This window comes from Nerophis ophidion, linkage group LG02 (genome assembly GCF_033978795.1).
Source record: "Nerophis ophidion isolate RoL-2023_Sa linkage group LG02, RoL_Noph_v1.0, whole genome shotgun sequence".
Taxonomy (NCBI): Eukaryota; Metazoa; Chordata; class Actinopteri; order Syngnathiformes; family Syngnathidae; genus Nerophis; species Nerophis ophidion.
Window position 1 is genome coordinate 31493271 of NC_084612.1, and position 13307 is coordinate 31506577.

At 43.3% G+C, this 13307-nt stretch overlaps 1 protein-coding gene across 2 annotated transcripts in view; it reads right to left on the reverse strand.

The window, feature by feature from the left end:
* Positions 1–554: 554 nt before the first annotated feature.
* Positions 555–13307, reverse strand: part of LOC133539369 (calretinin-like) — a 50499-nt gene continuing 37746 nt past the window's right edge. For both annotated transcript variants that reach the window (XM_061881433.1, XM_061881434.1), the window contains 6 exons: positions 12143–12220; positions 10883–10938; positions 10774–10813; positions 8814–8867; positions 1113–1184; positions 555–1041 (listed from right to left, as the gene is read on the reverse strand). In XM_061881433.1, the coding sequence (XP_061737417.1) occupies positions 925–1041; positions 1113–1184; positions 8814–8867; positions 10774–10813; positions 10883–10938; positions 12143–12220 (417 nt within the window). In that variant the 3' untranslated portion in view covers positions 555–924. The remainder of the gene's footprint in view (positions 1042–1112; positions 1185–8813; positions 8868–10773; positions 10814–10882; positions 10939–12142; positions 12221–13307) is intronic.

Here is a 13307-nt window from a genome sequence, read left to right on the forward strand (position 1 = left end):
ATATATATATATATATATATATTTGGAAGGTGTTCTTTCTATATAGCAGTCAAGAAAGGTAATAACTGAAAGTGTGTTGCAAATAATGCTGATAGATTTATATTCCAAAACCTAATTGTGTGAATAAGACAGTTTTCTATATGACACAGTAACAATTGATGTGATTGAGGTACACACATACATAAAGAAATGCAAGTCAAGTTGTCTACTCATGTTTTGCCGCATTGTTGATATTCTTGTAGCAGGAATGAAACAATCCCACCCCGTGCTCACATGGTTTTTGCCCACTCGGCTCACTTTTATCTAAAAGTGTCACAAAAGCTTTTGCTGCATGAAAAATGGAGGAGCTCCAACCCGGCTGTGTCCCGCTTTCTGTTAGCCGGAGATTGGACAGTGAAGTTGTATCACTCCTCCTGCCGCAATGCTTATCTTCCTGCGCTGGAACTTTAATCTGCGCTCCATTCCTCTGGGATGAAATGATTTCCTTGCACATTGCATTGTTACAAGGTGAAATAATCCTCCTGCATGGCGCTTGAGGAGAATTTGGAGCAGGAGACTGTTGTTATATTTATTCATTCTCTCTGTAATATATTTAATTGAACAGTACAAGCCTTATGAAATAAACAAGACGGCATTGAATAGAAGTAAAATAAATAGAACACATGAACAAAAGTGTCAAATGGGGGCGGGGACATAGATGGGTTAATGTAAAACTGCATATACATATTAAAATGGGTATTCAAAAATAAAGAAGGACACAATATTGCTAGGTCTATTTCACTATGTAAAAAAGAAGCTTAAACATCAGGGCCAGCAGTTCACTGTGTTCTTTTAGGAGCACTTTTTTGTTTTCTCTCTAGCAGTGTAAGCGGGGTTTAAGGTCACACATGCACAGGTAGGAAGGAGGCAAAGGGGGCAGGCGTCTCACAGCGTGGAGTCCCGACACAGGACGATCTCCAGTTCGGCGCGAAATAGTTTCCCTCCGTCTGACAGAGCCATGATGCTCTTCTTGTAGTCTGACAGTCCTGTTACTTCCACATCCTGTCAACATGATCTCTGTTAGTCAGGGTGAGTGTGGGGTGGGGTGGTGTACATCTCACTGTATCTACTACCATTTTGTTCTTGTCACAGAGGTCCTTCAGCAAAGCATCCAGCTCCTGCTCGTCTATGTAGCCGTTACCATCCTAATGGATAAACACATGAAGTGGATTCTCATTAGTTATGCAGTGTTTATGAAGAATCCACAGCTGTGCTGAGGACAAAGGACAAAAAAAACATCTGGATGTACCAAATAGCTTAGATGCAGCAACCAGGTTATTCTAGTATAAAGCTGGAATATAACTTGGATGTATCAGTGTACAGCTAGCAAAGCAGTATAGAGCAAAGGCATAGAAATGGGTAGACACATATTGTATTCATAAACCGTTGGAGCAGAAATATATATACTGTACACTAGATGTGGGAATCTTTGGGCACCTTACGATTTGATTCGATTTTGATTTTTGAAGTGACGATTCAATTCAGAATCGATTCTCTATTCAACATGATTCTTGTACTGTACTTGGTATATTAATTGTAATAAAAACCTTTTCAATATAGATTACATTTTACAAAAGCTCCTCTTGGCTGCTGACTTTGGACTTATATAGTAAGCAAAGTGTTGGCATTAAAAAAAGGTATTTTTATAAACATATGGTTAAAAATGGCTTTACGAAAATCACGAATTGATTAACGTGGACCCCGACTTAAACTTAAAAACTTATTTGGGTGTTACCATTTAGTGGTCAATTGTACGGAATATGTACTGTACTGTGCAATCTACTAATAAAAGTTTCAAAACAGAATGTTAATCAATCTAATAAAAGAAAATAGAGCAACCCCAACTCCAACCCAATCCCAGCTTTACAATACAGTACTCAGTATAAAAATGTACTGAGCTATTGAAAATCCATACAAATACAGTACTTATTAAATACAAAACTAAAAAAAGGAAAAAACATTTGTTTTGTTTTTAAAGGCAAAAACATCAATAATAATAATAATAATAATATCAATTATAGTGGCTTAATGTTTTTTAATCCAAAAATGTATTCTTAAAAAATATTTTTTGAATTTATTGTTGAAAATAAGAAATTGTTTTAAAATCAGAATAAAAAATATTGCAATTTGATTGCAAATTGATTTTTTGAACCCCTTACTATGGACCACAAAACATTCACAAAACGCTATGTTAGATTAACCGTTTTCTTGTCCCAAGTATTAATACCCCTCGCAACCCCGAGAGGGACAAGCGGTAGAAAATGGATGGATCATTGTTACCGTTTAGCACTTTAATCAACTTGGACATAATATTGACCAGTTGCAATGGAATCCTCTTCCACTCCTCCATGATGACATTGCTGGTTGCAGTTCTCCACCTTCTGCTTAATTGTGTTCAGGTCTGATGTTATACTCCACTTCTCGATCATCTTCACCTTCAGCTTCCTCAGCAAGACACTTCTCATCTTGAAAGGGCTCCCTATCATGTTAGCAACTTGCCATTTAGCCAGTGAAGGGATAATGCTCTGTTTCAGAATAAAACAGTAACATGTTGGAATTCATGTTTCCCTCAGAGAACCACAGCTCCCCATTGCTGACAGCACTCATGCAGCCCATAACTTGACACTATGTTACTATGATTGGCTGTACAGTAGTCAAGACACATTTATCTCGCTACTCATTTGTACTGACCGCTACAGGGTATGGGGGATGTGTCCCCCCAATATTGGAGACAGATTAATTTGTCCTACCCAAAAATGTACTGTACTACCGAGAAAAGAAAGATTTTATTTAGAAATTTGGAATAGGTATTTTTAAAAAGTGTGAGGTATCACACGTATTTAGTTTGGTTTCTGTTGTTCTTTGGCACTGGTGTCAAACTCAAGGCCGGGGGTCGGATTTGGCCCGCCACATAATTGTATGTGTCCCGCGAATGCCTGGAATTAAAATGCATTAAGAAAGTACTTTATCTTTTCTTACTAAATGTACAGTTTTTTTTCCCATTTTGACATAAAAAAACATATATACTGTACAAAATTGCATATCTCTTAAACATGACCATTATCCAATATTGCAACAAATATAATATTACTGTGTCATACTTCTCAAACACTTTTTAGTCAATATCAAAATTAATACCTAAATATCTGCTTGACTTACGATTTTAACGCAAGTTATCCATCAAATTGTAGACTGTAAAAATTAGAAATTTTACGGTAAAATGTACGGTAGTTTTTTAACGCATTCAACTGTAAATTGAAAATACTCTACCATAAAATTATGTCGATTAAGCAGGCAGTTTGTTTTTTCACCATAAACTCTACAGTTGTTGTTATTACGGTGCTTTACTGTAAATAGAATAATAGTAAAACATTTTACCTAAAAAATAAACTGGCAGCTTAGTTGTCAGAATTCCTAAAAACCTGCAATACTGTTTTTCCCATTTACAGTAATATGTTCTAAAAATCACTCTCAATTTTACAGTAACATGCTGGTGACTAAACTGCCAGTAAAACCGCTTTTCAAATTACCGTAAACAAAACTGTCATGATCCACTACTTGGATCATGGCATGTTCTGGTTTTGTTCTGTTGTGTTATCACTGTGAAGACTCTTCTTCGGCATGGTAATGCCGGTGTGGTTTTCCCGTGGATGCGTCGAAGCAGAACACAGCATAGGTAAGATAAAGGGTATTTAATAACAAAAGTCTATGAACAAAAATACTGGTGTAAAGAGAAAAAGTAAACAAAAGACGCTAGCGTGAAAGCTAGGCTAAAACAAGGAAAACTAGAACTTGGTACGAGGACACAAAAGAGTAAACAAAACATTTAGCATGAAAGCTAGACAATAAAGTGGCTTGGCGTGAGAGCTAGCGAGAAAATACATACGAATGATGAGAGTCGTCACTGATGCGCGTGGGCAAATTAGGATCCGAGAATGAGTAAACAGAAAAGGTGAGCTTAAATAGGAGGGTGAAAATTAGTAGCAGGTGTGCGGGGCGAGACTAACAGGTGGACTGATGTGTAACCATAGTGATGGACAAAAACAGGAAATAAACGGGTCAGACTGAGAATGAAAAAACAAACACGTGAAGATCTGAGCAGCAGATCGCAACAGTATTCCCCCCCAACAAAAGACAGATACCAGATGTCTTAAAAAACAAACAAAAACTTGAACCCCCTCCCCAAAACCAGAAAGTTCACAAACGAAGGGAGGGCGGAGGGAGGCCACGGTGGAGGGTCGCCAGATCGCATGTCCCCGAATCCACCGAGGACACATCATGTGGCGGCGGCGGGTGGAACGCTGCTGCCGAAAAAGTTTTGGCGGGCGACCTCGAAAAGGCCACATTAGTGGCCGCATCGCAGGATGAGGTGCCCGGCGAGGCGGACGACCCGGGCACGGCCACATCCGTGGCCGACATGGAGGAGGGAGTGTCTGGCGAGGAGGATGACCTCGCAGAGGCCACGCCCGTGATCGACGTGGTGGACGACGCCTCAGCACCGAAATCCCAGCAGGCTTGGAAGCAGCAGACGAGGGTGCGGGGACTGCAGCCAAAGCAGGCCCGAGTGCAGCTGGCGAGGATGATGCGGGTGCTGCAGCCGCAGGAGTCGTCGGAGGCGGCCTGGGAGCCGCAGGAGTCGTCGGAGGCGGCCTGGGAGCCGCAGGAGTCGTCGGAGGCGGCCTGGGAGCCGCAGGAGTCGTCGGAGGCGGCCTGGGAGCCGCAGGAGTCGTCGGAGGCGGCCTGGGAGCCGTCGGCGCTGGTGTGGGCTCCAGCCCCGTCGTCGGCGCTGGTGTGGGCTCCAGCCCCGTCGTCGGCGGTGCTTGGCGGCGCGGAGCTGGCACCGGTGCTTGGCGGCACGGAGCTGGCACCGGTACCTGTCGTGGTGCTGGTACCGGAGTGGACTCCAGCCTTGGAGTTTGTGCTGGCGTGAAAACCAGGTCAGAGTCTAATTCTGGCGTGAAAACCAGGTCAGAGTCTAATTCTGGCGTGAAAACCAGGTCAGAGTCTAATTCTGGCGTGAAAACCAGGTCAGAGTCTAATTCTGGCGTGAAAACCAGGTCAGAGTCTAATTCTGGCGTGAAAACCAGGTCAGAGTCTAATTCTGGCGTGAAAACCAGGTCAGAGTCTAATTCTGGCGTGAAAACCAGGTCAGAGTCTAATTCTGGCGTGAAAACCAGGTCAGAGTCTAATTCTGGCGTGAAAACCAGGTCAGAGTCTAATTCTGGCGTGAAAACCAGGTCAGAGTCATGTGCTGGCGTGAAAACCAGGTCAGAGTCATGTGCTGGCGTGAGAACCAGCCGAGGAGCAGGTGTCGGCTTCAGCCGAGGAGCAGGTGTCGGCTTCAGCCGAGGAGCAGGTGTCGGCTTCAGCCGAGGAGCAGGTGTCGGCTTCAGCCGAGGAGCAGGTGTCGGCTTCAGCCGAGGAGCAGGTGTCGGCTTCAGCCGAGGAGCAGGTGTCGGCTTCAGCCGAGGAGCAGGTGTCGGCTTCAGCAGAGGAGCAGGTGTCGGCTTCAGCAGAGGAGCAGGTGTCGGCTTCAGCAGAGGAGCAGGTGTCGGCTTCAGCAGAGGAGCAGGTGTCGGCTTCAGCCGAGGAGCAGGTGTCGGCTTCAGCCGAGGAGCAGGTGTCGGCTTCAGCCGAGGAGCAGGTGTCGGCTTCAGCCGAGGAGCAGGTGTCGGCTTCAGCCGAGGAGCAGGTGTCGGCTTCAGCCGAGGAGCAGGTGTCGGCTTCAGCCGAGGAGCAGGAGTCGGCTTCAGCCGAGGAGCAGGTGTCGGCTTCAGCCGAGGAGCAGGTGTCGGCTTCAGCCGAGGAGCAGGTGTCGGCTTCAGCCGAGGAGCAGGTGTCGGCTTCAGCCGAGGAGCAGGTGTCGGCTTCAGCCGAGGAGCAGGTGTCGGCTTCAGCCGAGGAGCAGGCACAGGGGTCTGCCGAGGAGAACTAGGGGACTGGCTGTGAGCAGGACTAGGACTATGATGAGTGATAAGACAAACACTAGGACTCGGGCAAGGACTTGAGAGAGGACCAGGACTTACAATCACACTAGTGCTTTGAGAAGGGCTTGGGCAATGACCAGGACTTACAGTCATACCAGGGCTTGGGCAAGAACTAGGACAAACGGTCAAACTAGGGCTTGGGCAAGGACTGGGACTAACAATCAAACTGGTGCTCGGGCAAGAACTTGGGTAAGGACTAGGGTTCGGACTAAGACCACGAGGGGAATCAGTACTAATATTACAAAGGCAAGAAACAAGACTCGGGACCGGACTCGAAACAGGACTCGGACTACGGATCAGTCTACGAGTGGAACTAGGACTACGACGACTACGAGAAAGACTAGGACTACAACTAGAATCAGAACGGAAACTCGGACCAGGACTTGGACTACGACTCAGTCTACAAGTCGGTCTACGAGTAGGACTAGAGCATGGGCTACGAAGAAGGCTGGGACTCGAACTCTGAGAGAGACTGTGACTAAAACTAGAACTAGGGCACGGACGGAACACAGGTGGAGGAGGTCTAAGAGGGCGTGACTTGACCGGGGAGAACACCGGTGGAGGAGGTCTAGGAGGCCGTAGTGGCTTAACAGGGGTAAACACCGGTGGTGGAGGTCTAGGAGGCTTAGTAGTTTTAAGAAGAGGTAGCGTCTGCCCTACCTCCGCAACACAGCTATAGGCCGTAGCCCCCCCCTCCAGACGGGAATCCCAGACCCGTTCCCTGTGGTCAGGGACTGACCATAAGGGAGGGTGGTGGGAGGTTTGGAGGCAGGCAGACCCCTCCCCTCTATATTGTCCAGAGTGTCCCTTTGAAAAGGGAGAAAAAACCTTGGACTTGGGCAGAGAATGAGGTTTAAACGGTGGGTTAGAAGAAAAACTAGGTGACTGAGGTTGACTAGAATAATAAGAAAAAATATCCTGATACTTTTGTATCTTATTATTAATGTTATTGTCATTTGAAAATGGCTGAGAAAACGAATCTTCCCCAAAAAATTCCTTGTTGATGACGTCATCATCGGAAGACGGGTTTGCGTTACCGGGGGGCGTCGACGAAATGACGTCATCTGCGCGGGACACAAGTTGGGAATTTGCCCAGTCGGTAAAACTGTTAGCAAAGTGTGTTATTGGGTCCCCAAACAATGGTGTAGGGGTTTTGTGTGCTGACTGTAGGTTGCTGTGTTCGTGAGGAGGGAGACATGGAGTGGGCAAGTCACTGTCGCCCGACGAAGCCATACTTCGCGGCTTCCGCCTACGCGGACGAGCGCGAGCGCTGCGGGAGGGAAACTCACCGCTCCCGGAAGCATCGATCGGAACCAGTTTTCCCTCCAGGTCCCACATCATGCTTTCGTCTGGATTGCATCGGAGAGTTTCAGCCTCCATCGCTCGGAATACCCTCCATGTGCCTTCGTCGAAGGTCTCCTCGTGGTTGCCAGACGCGGAAAAACTTTTTAATGCTCGGATCCTACTGTGAAGACTCTTCTTCGGCATGGTAATGCCGGTGTGGTTTTCCCGTGGATGCGTCGAAGCAGAACACAGCATAGGTAAGATAAAGGGTATTTAATAACAAAAGTCTATGAACAAAAATACTGGTGTAAAGAGAGAAAGTAAACAAAAGACGCTAGCGTGAAAGCTAGGCTAAAACAAGGAAAACTAGAACTTGGTACGAGGACACAAAAGAGTAAACAAAACATTTAGCATGAAAGCTAGACAATAAAGTGGCTTGGCGTGAGAGCTAGCGAGAAAATACATACGAATGATGAGAGTCGTCACTGATGCGCGTGGGCAAATTAGGATCCGAGAATGAGTAAACAGAAAAGGTGAGCTTAAATAGGAGGGTGAAAATTAGTAGCAGGTGTGCGGGGCGAGACTAACAGGTGGACTGATGTGTAACCATAGTGATGGACAAAAACAGGAAATAAACGGGTCAGACTGAGAATGAAAAAACAAACACGTGAAGATCTGAGCAGCAGATCGCAACAATCACCTTGTTTAGTATTTGACATCCTTAGTTCCTGGTGGCACTTCCCGTTTTGTTTCTCTTGCCTACTTACGCATTTAGTGTCACCTGTCTCTTGTTTGTCGTCGCGCACCTGCCTCCTAATTTTCTGTCCCTACTTAAGCCTGCCCTTTTTGTTCCTTCGTCCTCGCAGTGTAAATTGCTTTTCATGCAACAGGTGACGTCGCTGTCCGCATTGTGGTAAATACCTTTTTGTATTCGATTAGCTTCCATGCTATTTGTGTGTTTGTTTCCCTAGCTCACATGCTAGCGTCTTTTGTTCCTCCTAGCTCAGATGTTAGTTCTGTTGGTTTGTTTATAGTGCCATTGTGCAAGTCTTTTTGTTCTTAGGTTCTTCTTTAGTATATAATTAAATCATCATTCCTACCTTCACGCTGTGTTCTATTCTGACTGCACCAACGAGAGAACGCAATCCACACCACGATGCCCACCAAACGTCACAAAAACAACACTATATTCTAAAATTCTGTTGCCAGTTTTTTACTGTGAAATCTACAGATTTATTTAAAAAAATATATGTATAATAAACAAATGCGTAGGCAAATTTATATAATATTTGCTGTTACAAGCGACCCTCTAAGGTCAGCCATGACTGATGACTCAATGTCACCCCAGGTCTATGCCCTTGCTAATACCTCACAAATGTCATTCTAGATTAATAGACAACACTGTACAAAATCCTCCCCACATTTTCTTCAGATGTCTCATTACTGGATTTGTTAGTCAGGAACACATGATCTACTTTAACATAAAGAACGAGTATTTTTCACCTTATCATAGAGTGTGAAGAGGGAGTCAAATTCCTTGACGGTGAGCCTGATGCCCTGTGGGCATTAAAGAGGGAGAAAATTGTTAGAAGCCGGAGGGACATTTCTAGAGAGCAGTAAAAGCCCCAGCAGAGCCAACAGCTGATATTAATCCATGCAGATTATGATAACTGGGACTAGCGTTGAATTAATCCCGATCAGACGAGCTAATCCTTTGACAGAATGGAATTGTTGATCTGCTCTCACAAACTGGAGTGTGTTTGCATGGGAACATAGCATCCATGTGGTAGGATCACCATTGGGCCTATGGGAAAAATTAACATTGACACCGTGCAACAATCTTAGAATTTTTTGCATAGTAATAACCAAATAGGGTGTACAGTATTTTACCTATCATATCTTGAAGGCAGAGGATATGCATTAAAGTGAATGGATATGTGTGGGGAGGCGCAGCTGACTGGCCGACGGCGGGGCAGGGCACGCTGTGGCCCTGCCCAAGATGGCGGCAAGGAGGCTGAAAATGCGGAGGAGCGGAGAGGCGGGGCGTGCCGGGAGCGACCCCGCCGCAATCTAATTCAGGTGCGTGGCTGTATTGATGTATTTGATATTGAAACAATGTGCTGCTGTATAAAAAAATCTGGCTTGGTCTAAAATAAATGAAACGTTTTAATTTAATTATAAATGCATTTTGGACGTTTTTCTACACAAACATTGCATTTTATTATTTGAATTTATTTCTAAATTATTTTAGTATTCTAACCAAGGTGAAGAAAATGTCTTTGGGCTGAGTCGTTTCTTCAATTGTCCTGATAAATAAATAAATACATATTAAGTAATCCCTTATTTATCGCTGTTAATTAGTTCAGTGCCTGAACATGTTAAATTATTAATTATAAATGTATTATTTTCAAAGATAGAGCATCATAAATGTGTTTACAACATTCTAAATGGGTGTTTTAACTTCTTGAGAGTCCTCTATACATGAAATAACACTCCCATAGTCACATTTACACTCATTTAATCTGATATAGTAAAGCTCTCTGAGGCTGAGCCAATCAGTAGCCACAATACTGAAAAGTGTGCTCTGATGGGTTGAGTCTCATCTGGTGGCCAATACTGCTGTACCGTAGTACTGTATTTTCCTTTACCGCAAATTTTGTAGCGCGATGTGGCTGATCTCTTTAGGTATATTTCTATTTCTTTTCAATTTAAGCATGATATTCAGTTTTTCTTCTGCTTCCCTATTATTATTGGATTCTGATTGGCTCTAGTGAAATTGTATTTTCTTGTTTAAAGCGCCAACTTGCTATGACCAGCAGTAGTTAAAGTGTTTTCAGAAAATAATGTTATAGTTTTTTGTGTAACTTCAAAGCTTTTGAGTGACAGCAATGTCACAATCTCACACGCACCGAGCGAGTGAGCGGATGAGACAGGTCTTAACCTCTGACTTATCATTACTTTATTTTATTTTGCGTGGTGTCAAAAAAATTGAGGAAAAACAGAAAAGTAACTCTTGCTATGTAATTGTTTTTGTGTTCCTTCTTGAGGATCGTTGCACCTTTTTATCCGTCGATTTACGATTCAATTGTTGGACAATGTTAAAGAAAGCCAAAAACAACATTGTCTCTGGCGGGCAATTTGTGATTTTTAGACCATATTTGTGCTTGTGAAAACCCTAATTGCATCATCTCGCTAACGAAGAGACAAACAACAACCTTCTAAGCAGACGTAGTAATATTGCGAAACATGATTACTGCAGGACTTAAAGAAACCATGCATTTGTGTCAATGTGCCATATGTCCATTCAGCACATTTAATCCTCTTGCAGTGCTGAATCGTGCTATTTCCAACGTCTGCTCTTGTTTTTTACATCACACGAGATGTTTTAGTCACTCAACAGTAAGCATTAATGAATTCATACCAAAGTATTTTCATTAGGATCCTAATGTGTGTATTATATTACCTGAAACTTCAGCAAGAAGTTCTCCTGCACGGGCAAGAGCCTGCAGTGACACAAAGTGTTAATGTTGTCTTCATGAGGGGCTTCTGAGGTTTATGAATTAAAGACAAACCTTGCCATCTCAGAAAGACCCAGCTTCCCATCACCATTCAGATCAAACATCGTTAGCTGCAGGGAAAGAGGATTAACAGAGAATTTTATCAGGAAGCATAGACAGCAGTCGTTCTACATTCATGTTAAATGTGTGCATTATGAAGTGCTTCAAGTGAGCACACGCTGATGCCTCAATCAATGTATTGGCTTTAGAATATCCAATACGAGCGCTGACTAAAGAATGCCTGCCTTTTTACATGAATACAACTCAAGTTGACAACATTAGAGGAATAATAAACACTATGTTTATTATTGTGCATGTAGTTTGCAGTAGTGTACAATTACAATGCATGCATGAAGGGGGCAGAATATGAAAAATGCCTCTGGGTATGATGCATTGCAGTTCCACACCACTACAATTGCACATATTGTTAAATTCACATTAGGTTGTTAAGACATTTGACACAATTCTTGTCAACCAGTGAGGTAGACTATTCAATTATGTTGTGTCTTACACATATTTTATCAGTCAATCAAAACATTATTTAGATAGCACTCTTCATATCCAGGCAAGTTGCCACACAAAGGGATTTAAATAAATTAAACGGGGAGAAAATAAAACACACACGCAGCTACATTGACAATAACAAGACATGGCACCGAGGGTTGAGGAAAACACACCCTTTGAGGCGTTTACACAGGAGAATAACTAAAAATTATTCATGTAAAATTAAAATAATGTACTTTAAAAATACATACACAAATAAAATAAAAAAATATATGTATATTAATACATAAATAAAAACAAAGTAGTAAGGGCAGCACAGAGGTTAAAACCTGTGCCTCAAAAGCCTCAAATGCAGCTGAGATAGGCTCCAGCACCCCTTACGACTCCAAAAGGGACAAGCGGTAGGAAATGGATGGAAGGTTACTCTGCTGCCGCTACTGCCTTGCCTTTAGTGTCTGCTGTTTTATGCTATCTAAGTAAATACATAAAGGCTTCACCTGTATACCGGCATCTGTCACTGCATCCTGGGGTCATGCCATCAGCCAACATGTGCCACCGTGACAGTGTGCCTTTTACCCTTTTTTTTTGGGGGGGGGCATTTTGCAGTTAAAGTTTCCAGGATTTAAGATCATAGTTGAAGATAGAATTTAATGCAATGCCATTTTGTGATGATGCTTGATTAAAAATACAAGCTGTGAAATTATTTCCAATGTTGTTGTATTTTCCTAAATAACAAAAAACAATGGCATGTTTTTGCCAAATTATACTCACAATAGTGTGTGTGTACTCATGGAGCTTCTTGTCATCATAGCTTCTGTTAGCTTTCTTCAGCAGGTCTGTCAGAAAACCCTGAAAATATTTGTCAGTCAGTGAAACCATCATGTAGAGCAGGCATATTCAACTCCGTTGTTTTGAGAGCCACATTTCCAAAAAGCTAAGGACCGGGTGCATAACTTCTCTCTTAACTGTTTCTCTTATTATGTAAAATCCAGACAACCAGCGTCCTATACTGTAGAAGTAACATTTTTGTCAATTTGTTTGCTGTTTTCAAAAAACTTCTGCAAAAAAGCTAGTCAAAGATCATGTTTATAACAGCCCGCTAGCGTATTAAAAATCTGCTGCAAAAAGTTTTTTAACTTAACTCATGGACCACCAGTTGAAAAAGAGAGGACCTAAAATGGAACCTTGGGGAACACCACTAGTATAAATAAAGATGTTTAGCAAATGATTATACAATGATCTGAATTAAACAAACTACAGTCGCACCTTAGTTACATAAGTCACATTAGGAAAACACATTTTAATTGAAAAAAAGGAGAGTACTTAAAGCGGTGCCTTGAGGAACAATTCAGTTATGTAAATCACAAGTTTGATACCCCAGTGCTAGCAAGGTTTTAATGTCATTGCAAGGATCTGCCAAATTCCTCTATGCAACCGGAGCACTAAAGTGTTTTTAGAAATTTGCTGCAAAAATGTTTAACCCTCAAATTTTGAGCTGAACTCGGGGGCTTTCATGTAATGATCTCAATGCCGAATTAGGCCCATGGGCCACCAGTTGAATAGCCCTAATGTAGAGAATTTACTGATAATTAAGTACTTAATGCCAGTACGCCACCACTTAAATTCCATCCATCCGTCCATCATCTTCCGCTTATCTGAGGTCGGGTCGCGGGGGCAACAGCCTAAGCAGGGAAACCCAGACTTCCCTCTCCCCAGCCACTTCGTCTAGCTCTTCCCGGGGGATCCCGAGGCGTTCCCAGGCCGGCCAGGAGACATAGTCTTCCCAACGTGTCCTGGGTCGTCCCCGTGGCCTCCTACCGGTTGGACGTGCCCTAAATACCTCCCTAGGGAGGCGTTCGGGTGGCATCCTGAGCAGATGCCCGAAAATCCTCATCTGGCTCCTCTCGATGTGGAGGAGCAGCGGCTTTACTTTGAG